General features: G+C 52.0%; 1 protein-coding gene across 3 annotated transcripts in view; it reads left to right on the forward strand.

Moving 5' to 3' along the window:
* The window catches only part of DRD2 (dopamine receptor D2), a 69,645-nt gene that overhangs the window by 46,588 nt on the left and 2,426 nt on the right, over window positions 1-20,631 (forward strand). The window contains exons 2-7 of one of the 3 annotated variants that reach the window (XM_019753352.3): window positions 9,333-9,648; window positions 14,772-14,881; window positions 16,132-16,268; window positions 17,459-17,649; window positions 18,604-18,690; window positions 20,230-20,557. In XM_019753352.3, the coding sequence (XP_019608911.1) occupies window positions 9,364-9,648; window positions 14,772-14,881; window positions 16,132-16,268; window positions 17,459-17,649; window positions 18,604-18,690; window positions 20,230-20,557 (1,138 nt within the window). In that variant the 5' untranslated portion in view covers window positions 9,333-9,363. Of the gene's footprint in view, window positions 1-9,324; window positions 9,649-14,771; window positions 14,882-16,131; window positions 16,269-17,458; window positions 17,650-18,603; window positions 18,691-20,229; window positions 20,558-20,631 lie in introns of those variants that run through there. The other 2 variants (XM_074335464.2, XM_019753353.3) reach the window with 2 other exon arrangements.

The following is a 20,631-nucleotide window of genomic DNA, read 5'->3' on the forward strand; positions in this document are numbered from 1 at the left end:
TGGACTCCAGCCAGTCGGGCATCCAACCCCAGATGCCACCGTGCCTGGGACCTAGCGTTCCAGGTAGAGATCTCAGAGGAGGCTACTGGGACCCTTTGAGAAGGATCGAGGGAGAAAAACAATAACCAGGATAGAAAAACACCCTGGGACTGGCTCCTTCACCCTTGAGGCAGATACTATTAGGTTGGTGCAAAAGTAATTGCGGTTTAAAAGGTTAAGAATTGCAAAAACCGCAATTACTTTTGCACCAACCTAATAGGTGTCCTGACGACTCTCAAGCATTTATTGAGCACCTCCCACTGCCAGGTGCTGTGCTGGGAAGTGAGAAGGCCATAAGAAGACTAGACAGTGTGATCCTTGGTCTGATGTAGTTCACAGTTTGGCAGGCAGAACAGACACTAAACAAGTAATTAAACAACAACTAACGACTTAATTACACCTGTGATAAGTGCCACCAAGGAACGCATGTGCTTTGAGAGCATTTAACAAGAGGACACCTCTGAGCTAGAGCATCAGGAAGGCTTCCCTGGAGAAAGGGCTGACCTGAGGCTGAAGAGGAGGAGGAGGTCGTCAGGACTGGCTTCTGAGTCCTGGTGGAAGGACTGGGCTTGCTCAGGGGTTGGGACATGGGGACCTGCGGGAGGGGAGCAGGGGCTTAGGCTGCTAGGTTTGTGGCTCCGGTGACAGGAAGTTGAGTGAGCATCCATCCAAGGACAGTTTCTCTTGGCTGTGAGGTAGGAGGCAAGGCCCGGACTGCCTGGCCAGGTTTAACTCCAGAGAATAGGAGGAAAGGCTTTGAGCAGGTGACCAGGTTGTGAGCCTTAGGTTGGGCCACTGAGGGTCGTGCCCACCCTCCTGGCTGCAGCAGGGTGAGGCCAGACACAGCTAGAGAGCACGAACGTTGTTCCACACTTTCTGAGGAAACCCTGACAGTTTCCCCACACATAACGGATCTCAGTTTGCTGCTGAGCAGCTGCCCTGCAGAAATGCAGGTTGGACGAGGGAGGCTCGCCATGCTTGGAGTGGGCACAAGGGGGGCATGGTGTCACTGTGTGGCCTACCTCTCCCACCCCCCAGGGGTCAGGAAGGCAGGTTTCCTACTAGTCTAGGCCTCTTTAAGTAGTTCAGACCTGACCCCTACAACAGCATTGAGGCTGTGGCTGGAGAGGGGTGGAAGCAATAGAGGGAATTCAGGAGGGAACAGGATACTCCCGCCACACCCCTGAACTTCTGGAGCCCAGGAATTTCTGGGAGCAGGGCCTTGCCTGAGCCAGGGAGGAAAGGGTGTCCCTTCTCCTTAACTGGGAAAAAACCATCAGTGTTTCTAACCTCCAGAGTCAGTAGTGATGCTTGAGCCAGATCCCCAACCTTACCACCCATTCCCATGCATGTCTGGGCCCGGGATGCTGGAAAAGATGTTCAGGGCAAGGAGAGGGTGTGTCCTGGAGGTCACAGCAACCACCGCCCCACCCCCAGTCCTTAGTCTCCCTTATTCTGCATCCCAGCATTCCTCTCCAATCCTCCTCCTCCACAGACCCTTCCCCACCATCCCTTCCCTCAGCCCCCAGGGGCTTGGAGGCCTTTCCATGGAGATAAGATGGGACTGTGCCTGTCCACCCACCACCGAGGCCTTTCCAAGGTCGGGGGCCCAGAAGGCCCTCTCTGGGCTGCCTGACCTAGGGCTCTGGGAGCCTGAATTCCCTTCCTCTGTCCCTTGCTGAGGCTGCCCCCCTGGGGGGCAGTAAGTGAGGTGTTATTCTGTGACTCTTCCCCTTTTTCCTTTGGAGCAGGAAGGAACAAGGTGGGGGCTTGCTTCCCTCCCTCTTCCACTCCCACCTTTCTTTCCTGGAGCTGCAGGGAGAGCTAGGGAAGCCCATCCAAGTCACAGCCTGGACCTTTGACCAGAGGAGCAGGTGGTGGCTTGAATTGTGGTGGTCTGAGGACTAGCCCCTTACCACTCACTACTAATTCCCACCCAACTCAAGTCGCTTCAGCAAGCTGTTTTTGAAATGCAAATACCAAATGCCTCCCCACTCCTGCTTTTTCATTGAAATGCTTCAAGTCTCAGAAAAGAGGGGAATGTGATGTGTTTAAGATAGCAGTGTCTCACCCGCCATCGAGCCTGATAAGGGATTGTTAAATTTTAATTAGACAATTTGATTTCTTCAAATGCCAAACTTTCAGAGGAGGCAGCACTTGAGAACCAGGTTTCTGGAGTTTATACTGTGTGAAGGATTCCTCAGTACCCCTTCCCGCCCTCCCTGTATCTGGGCCCTGGGCCCCAGAGCTTTGCTGGCAGATGGAATTGAAACCAAAGAGAGAACGGAATTCTTTCCTCTCTCCTCTGGAATCAGCCAGCTTTCCTTCAGGGTCTCAGGTTGCTCTAACAGACTGGGGACCAAGGATAACCATAGTCTCCTAGTTTTTCCTGAGAGAAAATGTCAGTTTGGGGTGTCAGTCTCAAACTGTGGGACTTTAAAAGCGGTTTTTCCTTCCAACATACTTGTGAGAAGCTGTTTCTGTTTGCTGGGTGTGACTGGGAGACCAGCCCACCTCCTTGCCATAACATCTATTCTCCCCCACCCACCCTTCCCTGTCCTCTGCCCCCAGTGCAGTGGGTGGTCTAAGCATGAGGATGGGGGTGTCAGCTATCTGGGGGCAGCCTTGGTGGGCCAGCTAGTCTCCAAGTGTCTGTCTGGGATCTAACAGCACTCCTAAACTTGAAAGTTAGTGAATTTTCAGATTAGGGCGCATAGAAAATGGTACCATTTGTAAGGTGCAAATTGTAAATGACAGAGGTGCTGGAGGCTAGAAATGCTGGCTGCACATTCCACTTGCCCTGATAACCCCACACATCTCGGTTCATTCCTGGCATCTCGTTGAGAAGCTACTGTATAGGCTTTGAAGAGAACAAGTAAGAAACAGGCTGGAAGTGGGCTGAGTGTTAGGGCAGACGTGATGGAGGGGTACTGACCACCAGAGTGGGTGATTCTAGAAGATCTTTCAGTAGACCTTTGCCCTGAGAAGCTGGGGCGGGACAACAAATCCTGGAGATACGTAGATGAGGGCCAGGTGATCTCTGGACTTTGATGGCCTGAGTCTTGCCGTCACACACACAAATGGAGTTTCCCATACCCCTGGCTCCTTCCTATTTCCCCTACACCAGGACAACTGAGAAAGAAAAGCCTACGAGGCCACAGAGCATACCTGGAACCTTGTCTGTGAGTGCTGCCTGGTGACGGTGGGGTGGAGAGCAGCAGTTGCCCTGCTTTGTTGCACAGGAAAGATGAAGATGGTACCCTGGGGGAGAGGCAGCCCCTGCTTGAGTGAGACCTGGCATCTGCAGGTGTCTTTCTCAGCTCCAGCCTCTGTAACAAAATACCAGAGACTCAGTGGCTTAAACAGACACTCGTGTTCTCACAGTTCTGGAGGCTGGAAGTCTGAGATCGGGGTGCCAGCATGGGCGGCTTCTGGTGAGGGATCTTTCTGGCTCGTAGCTGGCTGCTTCCCACTGTGTGCTCACATGCCAGGGGGAGAAGGAGACATCAAACTCTCCCGGGTCTCTTCTTACAAGGGCATTGATCTCATCATGAGGACCCCTCCCCTCATGACCTCATCCAGACCTATCCACCTCCCAAATGTTCCACCTCCAAATACTATCACACTGAGGGGTTAGGGCTTCAAAATACGGATTTTGGAGCGTCCGTAGCAGCAGGGTTATGTCCATCCATTCCTCTCCCAGAAAACAGAACTAAGTAGCTAAAACCATAAAAGCTAAGAAATGGCAGTGACTGTGCATGTATTTGGCACTCACTAAATGCTCATTTGTTGGAGACTCTGAAGCAGGAGGAGAATGGAGGTGGTGTGTGGAGGTTGGTGAGCAAGTTAATTGTATTTTCATAACCCCAAATCAAGATGCTTGCTCTGACAACAGAAAAAAACTTAAAAATTACATGTGATCTTATTTATCTGAAAAGTCTTGTAACTAACTGTTAAGAATAATTCACTTTGGGTTATAGTATATTTAGCCAATCTTCCTTTCTAAAAAGAAAAAGAAATTTGGACCATCCTGGCAAATCCAGGGTGCTGGCTGCTGTGTGAGTCTGGCATTCCCCACCTACACAGGCCCAGGGGGGGTATTGACCTTACCTGGCATCTCTGGAACCAGGACCAGGCCACAATACCTGGGGCTCTCCCCTCCCCCCACAGGCAAAATCTCTGACCTGGATGGAGAAGCTTGGGGAGCAGGGCAAGGGCAGGGATCACAGGGGTTTTCCAGGGGCCCCTGGAGTGAGCCTGGCCCCTCCTTGTGCTGTCTTCTCATGGGGTGCCCCTTGGAGCCCTGTGCATCCCAGGGACAGAAGGTAAAGGGAAGGGATGGTGTTGGAGCAAAAGCAGGGGCAACCTGGGGACCAGCAGGATTTCTCAGGCCTCCTGAGACAATCCTAGCAGAGAAATGCCAGAAGTTACTGTATTTCATTGATTGTAAGTGGCACATCGTCCCCCCCATCCCGTCTCCGCCCCCCCCCCCCCCCCCGGCATTTCAGTGTCTCTGAAATCAGAATGCATTTTACAATCAACTGCATCTTAGAGCTGTGTTGGGTTTTGATGGTATTTTTTCTTTCCTGGTGTTACATGAACAACGGTGCATCTTAGCGTCTTACACTGAATTGTATCTTAGAGCCTAGGAAATAATGGCAATTGGCGTTACAGTTGCTGACTATAGCAGGGAGACTGGGAGAGCTGCGTCTTGCAGGCCAGCTGCTACCCCATCCTGAGAGTCACACATGTATCCTATAACCATGGCTCAGGAACAGGTGTTGCCTTTTTTTCCCTTTACTCCTTCCAAGGGGTGGATGCTGCCCCTCGGAAGCCTTCTGCCCTCATCCAGCCCTGCCTTTCCAAGGAGGAGCCGTGGGAGGCAGCTTGGTGTAGCAGGATCCCCGGAGCACTTCTGACCCCAATGGGAAGCATTTGGACAGCGCCAGTCACTTCGCCTCTGAGCCTCAGGCTTGTGGTCTGATTGTTCCTTTTCACTCTTTTGCTTGGTTTTGTTTTTACAGTTAACATTCCTTGAGGGTTTACCTGTGCTGGCCACATACGCATCAGCATACTTAAGCCTCACCACAGTAATTGCTGTCACTATTTTGCAGATTGGAAAAGCCAGGTATTCTGGTCAAGACCCCAGTAAGGGTAGAGCTGGGATTTGAACTCAGGTGTTTTTGGTCTCCGGCTCCTATAAGTACCTCATTTGTGGGACGGGTTTGCTGATGTCCGAATTGCTGCTTAGCTTGATGTTGTGTGAGAGCTCGCCAGGCAGCCCTTGCTGTGAAAGATGTGAGCCCCAGGTAGGAAGGGTGCAGAGGACATAGGAGGGAAGGCTGTTGGCTTTGGGGCTTGGAAGACAACCCTGTGCCAAGATGTTAGTAGGGTCTACAGGCATTTAGGCATTTTCCATGATTTCCCATTCTTTCTATAATGTGAATATATTACATTTGTATCAGAAAAAAAAAAAAAAAAACCGAAAACAATTGAGAAGAAATACTAAATTAGAAAATTAAACGCATCAGGCCTCTCCAGCTTTGGGTAAAGGAACTCACTACCGCCCTGCAGAGTAGCCGGCCTGCAGAGGAATGGATGTCAACCTCAGCCTCTCCCTGACTGGAGGGGCTCATAATTGCTATCTAAAATGTACCCATAATTGTACGTCCCCGTTTAAGTTCTCCCTGGTCCAGGAAGCCTCCCATGAACGCCCCCCACTGTGCCCACGTGCATGTCTTCTCTGATTTCTGAGCATGCGTTGTGGTGGGCACTGTCGTGGGCACTGTCGTGGGCAGGGTAGTGTGCCGCCCGGACCCCTGCACAGCTGGAGCACTCCTTCCCCAACTACTGGGAGTGTTGACAATTGACAGTTTGCAGTTGGGTCCAACCTGTTGGTGATTGCCCACTACTGAAGAGAGATGCCTCTTCAAGGCCATACTCTGTTCCTGGGACAGCCCACAACCTATGACACCATGAGAGGGGACAAAGGGGACCATCCTCTGAGGCCTTTGGTGTGACTGCAAAGCAGCCCAACTTCTCTGACCAGCCCTGCTTCCTTGACTTCCTGCAGGATTTTAGCCTGGGAACGTTCCCCAATGAATTTCCTGCATGCTAGTTTCCCCCTCAGAGTCTGCTTTTCTGGGGACCCAACATGCAACACCCTTAGTACTCTTGGGCTGCATTATTCTTTTGTCACTTGCTAATCTAACCACCTATGTTAACAGCTAATTTCAAATGTGTGTGTATGTGGGGGGTGTGGGGGGGCGGGATGGTTCTTCCCAGGTGGACTCACAGAACCTTTGATTCAGTTCAGCAAACATCTATTGAACGTTTCCTACCTGAAAATCATAGTGTTAGGAGGCAGAAGAAGAGGACGAGAGAGAATGCTCTTTTGTTTATTCCATGAAGATGAGGCACGAGCAGAACAGTGTAACCCTTGAGATGCTTACACCCCGATGAAAAAAATGGACACACAAAATGGGTATGTTCCAGAACAGAGCCATGAAATAGTGCTGTGTGAGCCCCAAGGAGAGAGGGAGAAGATCCAGCCAGGAAGACTTGGGAAGGGTCCCAGAGCAGGATGACCCTGATCAAGCTGCTGTGAAGGGTGTGTAGGGACTGGGCAAATAGAGAGAAGGGAGAGGAAGTTTTCCAGATATTTTTCTGCTTTGTAGAGTGGGGATGATAATTACAAACCTGAGAGAGTGTTTGGAGGATAAATGAGATAGTATATCAAAAAACAAACAAACAAAAAACCTTGGCAAACTATCAAATCCTTTACGAGTAGATGAAGCTATTATCATAGGCAGGTTCAGGATTGTGCTGCAGAAACAGAAGTCTGGTTAGGCGCAGAGAATGGGTGGGGTGGCGGAGCCAGGGAGCCCAGAGTCAGAGGCCACTAGCCCTACCCAGAGAGAGACTAAGGAAGTGGGAGGAGCGGGCAGAGAGGAAGCATCAGGATCCTGGGGAGCAGAGTGTGCTTCTATGTCTGCAGGCCCCTGGCAGTGCCTGGCTCGTGCTTTCTGCCCAGCAGGCTCAATAGATGCTGATTGAGTAAATGAATGGCAGCAGCAGCCACTGTTTTCTGGTCAATACATACACACAGGTCTTCCGCTGTGTGCTTCAAATGGGCAGAGGGACCACTTGGCTTTGCAGAGGACAGCATCAATATGACACAGCTCTACCTTAGAGTTGGAAGACTTGTTGCATCGGGTGCTTCCATATCACCCCACGTAGAATTAGGCATTTTGCTTTTCCCGGACTCTAAAGTGGTGGTGCAGGATGTGATATCGTCCATACTCCTCTGCTGAGACGGGCAGAGCAGATGTGTCCGGTAGAGATGGTGGTGTAGAGGTGGGCACACCCTTCTCCAGGGGTCCCCTCTCCCTCTGACCCGTTTTAGCTGATTTGGACATGGAACCACGTTCATCTCAAATGGCCTAAATTGATGGATTTCAAATCCGTTTGGGTACCATAGCACCTATTCATGGTGCTTTGTGAGGAATGCCTTGAAATATTAATACATTTAATTCCATTGTGTGAAATAGGAATACATTTGTTAACAGGAAAGCCAACTATATTATGTGCGCATTATGTTTCAATCACAACCAAAACACAGGTTGTCAAGCTCATCAGTGCTGCTCAAGTCCTCCTCTCCCTGCTGCTCTCCTTTCTCGGTGAGCAGCGCTGCCAGCCTCCCAGAGCCCAGTGCAGCAATGCAGTTATCCTGGATTCCTTCTCTCCCTGCTCATTCCCACCCCACCCCCACCCCATGGCCGAATTCCATGGACCTGCCTTCCAGCTTCACTACTGGTTCTGAGCACTTCTCTGCAATCTTATTCCCACTATCTTCATCCGGGAAACTACCATCTCTTGCCTGAATTATAGCCATAACCTCAGTCCCATCCAAGGCCCCCTCTACACTGCAGCAGCCAGCCACCTTTCTAACATACCAATCCAGTGGAGTCAGTCCTCTGCACCCAAACTTTCAGGGGCTCCCAAGCTTACGAGCCCTGATCTGGCCCATGAATGGCCCTCCAGCGTAATTCTCCCCAGCGTCACCGTCATGCCCTACAGGTTCAGCCAAACAGAATTATTTGCTATTTGGGACTGTGTTAGGTTAGCTCTAGCTGGAACATCTCCCCCTACCCCACCCCTCCCCACCCCCACTCGGTTGCCTGGCTAACTCCTCCTACTTCATCTCAGATGCTGCCTTTTTCAGGTTGTCTCCTCCCCCTGGGATGAGATGCACGGTCCTCAGGGTTTAGTGCACATATACAGACCTCATCGTCTCCTGCTGGGGTTCCTGCTACAGCCTCCCAGCTGGTGTCCTGCCACCTCGCTTGGCCCTGCTCTTCCATTCTCTGCACAGCAACCAGAATCTTCTCTCTGAAAGGCTTATCTGATTATGCCCTTCTTGCTGCCATTAGGGTCAAGTCTAAACTCCTGGTATGACTTATAAGGCCCTCCACGATCTCACCTATTGCAGTCTCCCCAGTTTAACTGATGCCAACCCTTTATGCTTCAGTTCTTCCAAACCTCTTTCTAGCCCTCCACCATGGCACCAGCTCACTAGCTCTTTTGCATATGACGATGCCTATGTCTAGACCTCTCCCCCGGCTCCCAACTCTTTTCCTAGATAGTTCCTACACAGCCTTCAGGTATGTGTTAAATGTCACGTCACTTCCTATTGAAAGCCTTCTTTGAATCCCTTAACTAGGTTGTGTGTCTCTCCCCCGATTCCATTTCCTAGTTCCTACCATTCACAGATTTAATTGCTTGATTAATTGGCCATTGTTTCTTTTAGATTGTGAGCTGGAGAACCATGTATGTTTTGTTTCTGCTTATGTTTCTAGGACTATATAGAACAATGCTCATTAAGTACTTATAGAATCAAGAATGAATGAATGCATGTTTCTGTTCCTACCATTAGAAGTGGAAAGTCCTCATTAACTTCAGTGTGTGTTGCATGCGATGTGCTTAATAAATGTTTTTTGAATAAATGAATGAATGAATGATCAGCTCTTTTCAAGCTCATTTATTGTATTGTACTTTTTACAAATTACACTTGCTCATTTGTTTTACCATCTGCAAAAACGTGCTAGCAGAATAGTAGCAGTAGTCCCCAATGTTTTAAGAAAATTGTTGGATGCAAAACTTAACATTCTGAGGCTGGCGAATTCTTTCTATTAACTTCCAGTGGTTGGTTTTAGCTCTGGAGTCCTCTGTGAGAAGCAGCATGCTTTGGGACATCCTCCTGCTCACTCCCTGTGTCCATTTTTCATGGCCAGAGCCTGGCCACCCAGTGGCCCCACTGCCCCAATGGATCCACTGAACCTGACCTGGTATGATGACAACCTGGAGAGCCAGAACTGGAGCCGGCCCTTCAATGGGTCCGAAGGAAAGGCCGACAAGCCCCACTACAACTACTATGCCACGCTGCTCACCCTGCTCATCTTCATCATCGTCTTTGGCAACGTGCTGGTGTGCATGGCCGTGTCCCGGGAGAAGGCGCTGCAGACCACCACCAACTACCTGATCGTCAGCCTCGCCGTGGCTGACCTCCTCGTAGCCACGCTCGTCATGCCCTGGGTGGTCTACCTGGAGGTAGGTCTGGGCCCCGCCCTGCTGCAGCACCTTTTCCCAGAGGACACTGTGCTGGCGTCCAGGCTCCTCACTGGTTTCTGCCAACAAGTTGCTTGGTGCTTTATCAGGTGATCTCTTCCTCCACTCTGGGCTCAGTTTTTCTCCTTATAAAATGGTAGGTTGTCTTCTTAACAACCCCAACTACTAGTCGTAGAGTGCTTCCTAAGCGCCGGGCCTCGTGTTAAGTCCTGTATAGACAGCATTTTCCCATAGAGTCCTCACAGCAGTCCTGAGAAACCAGGACTCCAGGAGAAACCAGGAATTACTATCACCGTTTCACAGAAATTAGGTGAGCTCTCCAGCATCACATAGCTGACAGGTCCAAGCTGGCACTCTGTCTGGCCCCAGAGTCAATTCATTAGGTCCTGCTGGAAATGGGGGTAATTGATGAGGACCCTCCCAAGCACGGGAGATGTTCTTGCTTCCAGGTCCAAGCTCTTCATTCCTCTCTCCCCACTTCAACAATGGGGGCTGCTGCTCTGTGCTCTCCTTCTCCCTCAGTTTGTCCTAGCGCCTGTCGTCTGGGATCTCCAGTAGGGGCCTCTGTGGAATGGGCTACAGCCCCTTCCTCAGGAAGTAGCAGAGAGTCACCATTACTGGGCTCAGGACAGAGCCCAGCTCTGTGCCTCAGAATAGCGAGTAGGCAGCCCCTATTATGGTCTAGGCACCGTGCCAGGCCTTCTGCAGACACAGAGTCAACAAATACTCATGCTAATCCTCACTGTACCAGAGAGGAAAAGAAGCTTTGAGAAGTTGCCGTCTTCACCCAGCTCGCACAGCACAGGGAGAAGCTGTTGATACAGAAATCCCTAAGAGGACCACCTCCAGGCGGACACTTTTCAGAGCTGGCACACAGATGTGGGAGGGTCAGGGGGATATGAGTTGGCACAAGCTGGATCTTGCCCCTTTCTCTGCCCAAGATTTGGGGGTGGAGTCTGGGTGCATGGGAAGCTGACCAGACATTCAGGAAAGAACCAATGCAAAGGTCTCTAAGATCACTGAGCTGTTACCTTCCTGCCCTGGGCAAGAGAGGAATTTACCTCTGTCACAGACAAAAGCCCGTCTTTTGAAAGAAAACATGAACCCTTTGTAGGTTTGAGCAGAGGAGAATCTAAGAGAAGAAGCTGAGGTAGGGATGACAGACTGGTCAGAAGTGACACTTCTCCCTGTCTCTATGCCCCAAGGGGCTCCCTGCGCTTCCTGGTGTCACCACCACAGTCACCCAGAGGGAGGGAACTCTGGGCCATCACTGCCAGGTTTTCCTTTAGTACAGACCAAACAGGCTGGAACTTTCAAAACGACCTGACTGAATGTTAAGGAAGAACCAAAAGGAAACAAATAATAGATACACAATAACATAGAGACATACGGATGCCACAGGCCAGGGGTCCAATTCTTCCATGAGTCCCATGTTTATGAGGGCCCCTAGCCTGTCCACCCCATGTCCCATCTCAAGGCCTCTCTCTGAGGAGTCCCTTCTTAATTCTTAGGCCTGTTCCCCTAATACTCACTTTCAAACGAAGGTCCCAGGCTTCAGACCATCAGAAAAAAGTGATGGGTGAATGGCAGAGCAAAGAATCTCTCTGTGCCTCAGTTTCCTTATCTATATAATAGAAATAATACTAGTGTTTATCTCGTAGCACTGTTTGAGGATCAAATGAATTAATATATGAAAAGTGCTTAGAATGGCACCGAGCCATAATAAGCAGTATGCAAAAGTCAGCCACAATAATGATACTGAAGATGAAGGTGACCATAGAGATCCAGCACCTCTGCACATAGAGAGGACCGTCCCCAAACAAGGCAAAGAGGCGTCCGCTTCCCAGAGTAAGGTGTGCTCTGCCCAGGGGCTTCCAGACCCACCATCCCACCCAGACACTCTAGGGTGGGGCCAAATCTGTACACGGGCTATATTGGGGCTCCTAGCAATCTGTAGGTCCTTCAAACAGATATTTTAAACATATCTGTTCACCATTATTTTAAAGAGGAAACTCAGTGTTTCAGGGAGGTGGGGTGGAGAATAGCATCTCAGAGGGCAGTTCTCAAACTCTCCCATCGTCTTCCTCCAAAACAAGAGCTGGACAGGGAGTCCTACTTACAGGACATTGTCTCAGCTATTTATTGTCCCCAGAGAATGTGCCAAGTGGAGTCTTACTGTATCACAACATCCTGTCAAATTATCCTCGTAACCACATACTGTACACTCTCTAAGAGACACTCTTGTTGTCTAGAATTTTCCATCCTGTTCCATTTCCAGCGATGTTAAATGCCTCCGAGAGCCTGACATGTCTAGCATGGGCCTGGATGTGTATTATTTATTCTTATCAGTACATGGAAGACACACTGACTTTGGAGTGGGAGGACTGGATTCAATTCCTGACTCTACCACTTTCCATCTGGAGAAACTCCTAAGACCAGAGAGCCAGAGGCCACCTGTGGCTTTGAGGGGAGGGTTTACTGTGTGCATTTTCCAGATGAGCAGATGAGATTGAGAAGTGAAGCGAAAAGATTAAGATCACAGAGTTATTTATTCATTCACTCGACATATATTGAGCACCTCTACGTCCTACCCAGTCACTGGGGCGGGAGTCCAAGGCACCAGCCTGCCATGGGGAGACTGACAGGGCCATTACAGTGCAACCTGATGGAGGTGACAATGGAGCCATCTCCAGGGGTCGATGTGGGAGCACAAGGGGGGCATGTGACTTGGCATGTGGGGACAGGGAAGTCTTGCAGGAAGAAGTGAGTGATGATTTCGAAAGAATTCTCCAGGGGAGGGAGCAAGACACTTGCACTCCTGGCAGAGAAAAAAATGTGCAAAGCTATTGAGCAGGGAGGGAGTAGCTGTCTGCGGGTTTTGAGGAGTGGCAGTTGTGTCATTAGCCTCCGAGGTTTGCTGTCCTATTCCATAGATATGGGTGTGAAGTGTTTGGAAGAGTACCTGACAGTTAGTAGGTGCTTAATATGTGCTAATTGTTGCTAAGATTTAGCCACGCCAGCTTGAGCCCCACCCTGCAGGCCTCAGCTTCTTGTGAGCAAGAAGGTCAATGAATGGTGTGCAAACGTGCAGAGAAAACCTGGCATCCAGTCCTTCCTCCGCTACTGAATCCCCAGGTGATCTTGGGCAAGTCCATTTTCCTCTTCGACCCCAAGTGTGTCCACCCTTGCAACTATAATCTGCTTTCACACTTTTTGTTAATTTAGTACCTTTTACATAATTATCTCCTCTTTTGAGAAGCCTGACAGTCCTTCCCAAGACAGTGTAGATGAGAACATTGGTATTCTGCCCAAGAGCTTGCTTCGGATTCTATCCCTGCTGCACCTGGCTGGGTGAGCTCTCTGAGCTTCAGTTCCCTCCTCCATAACTGGGCATAAGCAGTCCCTCTTGTACGAGCTATAAGAACAATGAATGAGATCACGTACTTGCCCACAGGAGGTGTTCTAGAAATAGCGGCTACCAACAAATTCTCTTGAGTGAGTTAGCCGCCCCTGACTGCGCTCTAGCAGCTGCTCCAGGGACCAGGGAGGAAATCCCCACCCTTCTCACTTCAGAAAGACCTGGGGGCAGGGATTGAGAACTCCCTAAGGCAGGGACTTGTCAGTCCTGTTCACCAATGACCCCAGAGTCTAGGACAGAGCTTGGCACATACTAAGTGTCTGTAAGAAAGAAGGAACGCAGGGAGGATGGGGAAGAGGGTCCTGGTATCTCAGACCTAGATGCCCCGGGACATGAAAGCAGCTCTGAAATACTAACCCAGGAGAGGCTGCAAAGGGGGGAGTGGGCTAGATGGGCCTGGGGTCTTCCCAGTGGTGCCAAAAGGTAGACTCTGATTATGGCAGTGAAACCCTTCCGTTCCCTCCACCTCCCGCGCGCCCCCACGGGACATGCAGCTCCTGCCCACCTGGGCAGTGCTGCGACATGGAAGGGGCCCTGGTACAAGACACATGTAAGCCCCAGAGAGGGCAGCACCACACGAGAAGCTTCCCGTCTTCCAGGAGAAACCACTGTTTCCTCCACACTTGACACTGGTAACTGCAGTGTCCGTCACTGAGCTTAAATGTTAACATTTGGTTTTAGGCCTGAAAGCAGAAAGAAGGGCAATATTGAGAATGTACAACATTATAATTAGGCCTGCTGCCATGCTGTGACTCGCAGCGTGGGTACTGCTCTGCCCCGTCACCTGTTCCTCTTTTCTCCTATTGGCGGAGGCTCAAGGTGCGGCTCCCTGAGGTGACTCTGCTCAGGGATGGGGGCTGCTCCAAACTTCCCAAGTTGCCAGGGCCAGCCTGCTGTGCGGGTGTGCGTGCCTGTGTGTAAACGGGAGGTGTGAGAGTGTGGGTGTGCATGAGGGGTACGGGAGTGTGTGTGTGCGTGCGTGCGTGCGTGTGTGTGTGTGTGTGTGTGTGTAAGGGGGATGCGTGTGTGCGGTGGGGGGAGGGATGCAAAATGCTCCCACCAGGAGCTGGACTCCTCTTGTCATACCAGGGCTGTATCATTACAGCCCCCTCCCAGCCCACGCTGGTGTTCCTAAAGCCCTAGCCCAGACTCCTTCTTCCATTCTCTACATATAACAAGGAGCAGAAATGTCTTCCCTGTTTCATAGGCTCGTTGTCTCCACCATTGTTCTTAACAGGCTGAAGAAGCTGCCGGGCTCCCCGCAGAAATCTAGGTCAGAGCAGGACCAGACACTGAGCAGAAAGGCCTTGGGCAAGTCACGGCACTTTTCTGAGGCTGTTTCCTCATTGGTACAATGGGGGTCTCAAAGTGATCACGGAAATGTCTTACAGATGAAGGTTCAAAGTTGAAGCTCTCAGTATGAGTTGGTCGCCTTTCTTCTAGTACAGTTCTTGGCACAAAGTGGCCTTATGGGTCTAGGAGGAGAGCAGGCCAGGGGCAAGGGCCTCAGGCACCCACGGGCATGACTCCCCCTTGCTGTGCCTCTTCTCGCCCAGGCCCCAGGCAGGGACGCACAGACCCCTGCAGCTGCCTTCTGAGCCGGTGGCCTGGTCCCCCCAGGAGAGCTGGGTATGAGGCTAAGCTAACCTCCTGTTCTGCTGTCCCCGTTATGTTGCTTTGTCCTCAGGTGGTGGGTGAGTGGAAATTCAGCAGGATTCACTGTGACATCTTTGTCACTCTGGACGTCATGATGTGCACAGCGAGCATCCTGAACCTGTGTGCCATCAGCATCGACAGGTGAGCCCAGCCAAGGTGGGACAGATGAGCCAGGCCATTCACCTTTCAGGCCGCCCCACCTCTCCTCAGGGTCAGGCTCTGTCTATGATGCATGTGGCTGTCTGTCTGCCTGTGCGTCCACGTGTTTGTGTGCGCATGTATGCACGTGTGCATGTGTGCACAGGTGCACGTGTGTGGGTCTGTGTGCGTCTGGCTGGGGAGCACCCTCTTATTGCTGGTGATGTTACCAAGAATACCCAGAGGGGGACTGGTATAGAGGAGAAAGCGTCTGGCTGGGATCGAAGCCCTAGCTCTAGCATTTACTACTTACGTGACCTTGGGTAGCTTGTGGAAGTTCTCAGAACCCTAGTTGCGGTGCCTAGAAACCAAGGCTGATGACAGCTTGTGGGCCTATCGTACCTGGTTATACCTTTTAGGTCCAGCACAGGGCATGTGGCCAAGGGGGCCTAAGCTGTGCTCACCTTGCTCATCTGTATCCTTGGAGCCTTTTGCTAATTTGTACACTCAGACCACGTGGGCTCCCAGAGGCCCCGGCCCTACCGCAGTCGCTGGATTCTCGGAAGACAGTATGAGCAGTGCTGGTAGAGGAATGTGAGGGGTCATACACAACTACGGTTGTTACTATTTTCTGCTGAAAGGGACTTAACCCTTCCTCGGAGAGGCCTGACTACCAATCCATCAACACACATTCCCACCTTCTGTGGGCTCTGCCCAGGCATAGTAGATACAGCTTCAAAGGTGCAAAGACCCAGGCCGTAGCCCCTCACAAAGCCTAAAATCCAAGTGGAGAGACTGAAGTCATAGATACAGTCATGACCAAATGCTCGCCAGTCAATCATTAACTAGTGAATTGGGGAGCGCCAACTGTCCTCGCTGTCTGAGTTGAGGACAGGCACAGGGTGGATTCAGAGCAGACAAGCAGGCTTCATGGCGAGGGACCCACTGTCCCACTCCAGGGGGTGTCTCTGGTGTGTGCTCCGAGGGGAGTGTCTCTGGCGTGTGCCCCAAGGGGGTGTCTCTGGTGTGTGCTCTGAGGGGATGTCTCTGGTGTGTGCCCCAAGGGGGGTGTCTCTGGTGTGTGCCCCAAGGGGGGTGTCTCTGGTGTGTGCTCCGAGGGGGTGTCTCTGGTGTGTGCCCCGAGGGGGTGTCTCTGGTGTGTGCCCCGAGGGGGTGTCTCTGGTGTGTGCCCCAAGGGGGTGTCTCTGGTGCGTGCGTGCTGTGGAGTGAGCCCCCACCCCCTGCCTTTGCAGGTACACGGCTGTGGCCATGCCCATGCTCTACAACACGCGCTACAGCTCGAAACGCCGGGTCACCGTCATGATTGCCATCGTCTGGGTCCTGTCTTTCACCATCTCCTGCCCTCTGCTCTTCGGACTCAATAACACAGGTGAGCCCTGCCTCCGTCTGCGGTGGCTCCGCTGGCCCCTGTGCAGGACCCCGAGGGAACTGAGCCCCTGCCGCAGAAATGGTGGCAGCGCATGGGGGCCCGTTCGCCACCCTGCACTGAGGCCAGGCTGGGCGTCCTGGGCCAAGCCGGCTCTTTTCTGTACCAGAGAGGAACAATGGCCTGGGGTACAACGGAATTGGGTGAGGAGTCGGGATGATGACTCAGGAGGATGTCTGGCCATTTTCATCTTTGGTTTTTAGATTGGAGCAGGACAGAGCCTCACAAACTGCATGTGTACGCATGGGTGTGTGCACACATGGGGAGAAGATCCTGGGCCTTTGTCCCTCCTTACAATGGTATTTGTGTAATCAGGCTGTGGCCCCAGGGCCGGCCGAGCCCAGACCTGGCCCCAGTCACCTGGAGCAGCAAAGGTAGAAAGAAGTAGGAGGCACCAAGGCCTGTACTGTGCCAGGCAGTCAGAGCGTCTCAGACAGAGGAGGCACTGTGCCCCCTGCGGGTGTGCCATGAAGCTTGCCCGCATCAGGGAGGCGAGAACAGTGCAAGGGCACCTCTGGAGATCATTGTAGGACTGAAGAACGCACTGAAGCCGTAGAGATGTGTAACAAAATCTAACACTTGTGGGAATTCCAAGAAGTGGGAATAGGCCTAAATATGTTCGGCTTAGTTTGGAAAGGCCCTGAGATAGAGGACAGACAACTGCTAGACCTGGAAAGGGGCTTAAAAACACAGTGGAACACAGGTGAGTTCAGCAAACTGGACGCAGTTATCTTGATTCTAAAATTAAAGGGGGGCAGAGCTTCCCCCAATATACAGTAAAGTCTAAAATAATGGCTTACTCTCTTAAAACAATTTTTTGGGGGTATTTTTTTCCAAACACCCTGGCTCCACTTGTATGCTCATAGACGACAGAACTAATGAAGTAATGGGTGAATATTAATGGAAAAACACGGAAACCGTTGATCACAGTTTCGCTTTTTGCTCACGGTTGTGTTTTTAATACTCCGATTTACACAGCACACTTATTTGTATCTAACATTTCCAGGCAGCCTTAGACATCTACTATAGGCTTGGTAACCTTGCTCCTCGTTCTGTGAAGGAGATAAGGCCTATCGGGGTGCTGTCGCCCCTGGGCCTGCTGACCCACCCGCCTGCGGCTCTCCCTTCTGCAGAACAAAGCGAGTGCATCATCGCCAACCCCGCCTTCGTGGTCTACTCCTCCGTCGTCTCCTTCTACGCGCCCTTCATCGTCACGCTGCTGGTCTATATCAAGATCTACATGGTCCTTCGGAGGCGCCGAAAGCGGGTCAACACCAAGCGCAGCAGCCGGGCTTTCAGGGCCAACTTGAAGGCCCCACTCAAGGTCCCGAGATCCCCCTCCCCTCCAATGTCCTCACCTAACTAACCATCATCCTGTTTTCAGTGGGGGCCTGGGATACCACAGTAGGAGGGGATCCAGGCTGCAGGTGGCTGCAGGTGCCCTGAGGGAGCTGGGCAGGGCAGATTCCGAGGACTTGGACCTCAGCTGAGCGACTTGAATCTCCAGAAGTGGGAGGTGGGGAAGTGGCAGAAACGACCTGGGAGAAGTGTTTGCTTGGAGATTTTGTCTGAATGCAGCAGCCCTTGGCACCCTCCTGGGCTCCTCCCCTTCTCTTTCCTTCATTTCTTCTTTCCTCACTCTGGCCCCTGTCTCCCTTCCCCTCCCACTAATGCCTTCATCCCATATCCTTTACCATCCACACTCTCCATCCTCCCACCTGTGCACACCTCCTCCTTCCTCCCATGCTCTTTCCCACTTCTCTACTCTGCCCCTCTTTCATCCTCTCGTATGTCTTGTGAATTCTCCTCTCTGTTTAGTTTCCTCTGAAGAAGACAGTATGTGGGCATACAAGGAACAAGAAATTTGGAGTTAGACACAACAGGTTCAAATCCTGGCAGCACCACTTTTTTGCTGAGTGACCTCGGGCAACTTGCTTAACTTCTCTGAGCCTCAGTTTCCTCTATTGAATGGGAATCATAATACTGGCCTCACAGGGTGGTCTTGAGGATTCAATGTGAGAGGGATGTGAGTGTGGCTACCATGGTGCCAGACCTTTAGCAGGTGCTCCAGAAAAGTCAGGGACCATTTGTCCCTCGTCCTGCCCACCTATTCTCATCACAGTACTGATGTTCTCCCTTGCCTCTATTGCTTCTTCAGGCCCCTACCCTCCTCTCCTCTGCCCTCTCTGAGCCCCTATGCCCAGTCTGACAACTCCACATTGGGTTTCTGTCCCCGCCTTCCTCCCCTTCATGACCAGTATGCTGGCTCCCTCCACAGGGCAGCTGCACTCACCCTGAGGACGTGAGACTCTGCACCGTTATCATGAAGTCTAATGGCAGTTTCCCAGTGAACAGGCGGAGACTGGTAAGTGTTCAGGCCAGGACACAGTGCCAGGTCTTTCTGCTCCTAGGGAAACTCACCTGCCATGATTCTCAGAGTCCTCACCAGCTGTGCAAAGGGAGAAGCACCTCCTGGGATCCCTCCCTTTGCCTCTGCTGAAGCCAGACTCACCAAGCACACCTTACAACGGGTGTGGAGCAAGACAGCTTGATATTCTGCAAGGTACAGAGAGGTACCCCTAGCACAGGAAAATGGTTGGGGAAAGGTCTTGGCCATAATAACATGATAAAAATAATAAGAATGGCTATTGTCATTAATTGAACACCTACCATGTTCGTATTATCTCATCAAATCCTCACAGCAACCCTGGAGGTAAGTCTTATTGATCTTACTGATCTTCATTTTACGAAGAGGAAACAGAGGCTCAGAGAGGTTCGGTAACTCGCTCTAGGCTAAACCGTTAGTGAGAGTGCATATTTGAGCCTAGACTTATGTGACTGCAAAATCCACATCTCTGCTGTGCTTTCCACTCCGTGTGCTGCTGTGCTATAGGCAGATTCTAGGGGCGGAGGGAACAAAGCAGCCGGGGCCGGGGTGGGGGGGCGGGTGGCGAAGCACAGCCTCTACGCTGAGCCCGGAGCTACAGGATCACAGCAGACCCCGGGGTTTGCTCAGTGGGAGTAGCATCAGGGTCCAAGCAGCAGGTGTCCCATCCCCAAGGTGGCTCGGGGAACTCACCAAGGGCTGCACATGATGTCCAAGTCTGGTGTCCTCAGGGAGCACAGCCCCCATCATTCACCTGCTCAGCAAGGGCAGGACTCAAGGGAGCCGTTTACGAGGCAGGTGCCAAAACAGAGACTCAGGACTAGGGCTGAGGTAGCATCAGTTATACCACCTGGGAATACAGTGAGGCTGCATTTCAGCAGCTCAGGCTGAGACCCTGAGGCCTGGAATGATGGAGCCTAAGGGAGAACATGGCGGGGCCATGAGTGCAGGGCCCTCCAGGTCGGCCTAGCAGCGAGGATGTGGGGGCCCAGGAGCTAGCCCTTTTCTGCTGGATCAGTCTACCCGGAGAAATGGAGCACGTGTAAGTGCTGGTGCAGATGCTTTGGTTCAGCAGGGCAGGCAGAACGGGTGCCCTCTGTGTAGTTGGAACGTGAGCTCCTGGTGGCAGGCACTGAACATCTGTCAGGCACTGAATGTCAATCAGTAATTTATGCCCAGCAGCCAGCTTGGTGCCTGGCACTCAGCTGGCACTCAGTAAGTGTTGCTCAGTTAAGAAAAGAGAAGTGCTGGCGTCGCAAGGCCCCACAAAATGGTGTAGCGTTACTGAGGTTGCCTAAGGATCGCTCTGGGAAGGGAGCCTGGGATGGTCCTGCCGGCAAGGACTGCTGGGGGTCCTGTACCCAGATGGTCCCTGCTGCCCAGGGGTCATCCTCCAGAGCGACCTGTGGAGGAGGAGGATAGGAAAGGTCCAGGGGGACCAGGTAAGACCAGGTGAGGCCGGGTGGCTGATGCCTGAGAACTTGTCTGGCTTCACTTAGAACTCTCTGCCTCATGCAGGAGGCTGCCCGCCGAGCCCAGGAGCTAGAGATGGAGATGCTCTCCAGCACCAGCCCCCCCGAGAGGACCCGGTACAGCCCCATCCCGCCCAGCCACCACCAGCTGAGCCTCCCCGACCCCTCCCACCACGGCCTCCACAGCTCTCCCGACAGCCCTGCCAAGCCAGAGAAGAATGGGCATGCCAAAGACCATCCCAAGATTGCCAAGATCTTTGAGATCCAGTCCATGCCCAATGGCAAAACTCGGACCTCGCTCAAGACCCTGAGCCGCAGGAAGCTGTCCCAGCAGAAGGAGAAGAAAGCCACCCAGATGCTTGCCATTGTTCTTGGTGAGTCGGCCCTGGCTGCTGGCCACAGCCCAGCTCTGCCCACCCCTGGCTGAGGGAAGGACCCCTTACTGAGG

The sequence above is a fragment of the Rhinolophus sinicus genome, chromosome 14, assembly GCF_057876585.1.
Source record: "Rhinolophus sinicus isolate RSI-liver-muscle chromosome 14, RSI-T2T, whole genome shotgun sequence".
Taxonomy (NCBI): Eukaryota; Metazoa; Chordata; class Mammalia; order Chiroptera; family Rhinolophidae; genus Rhinolophus; species Rhinolophus sinicus.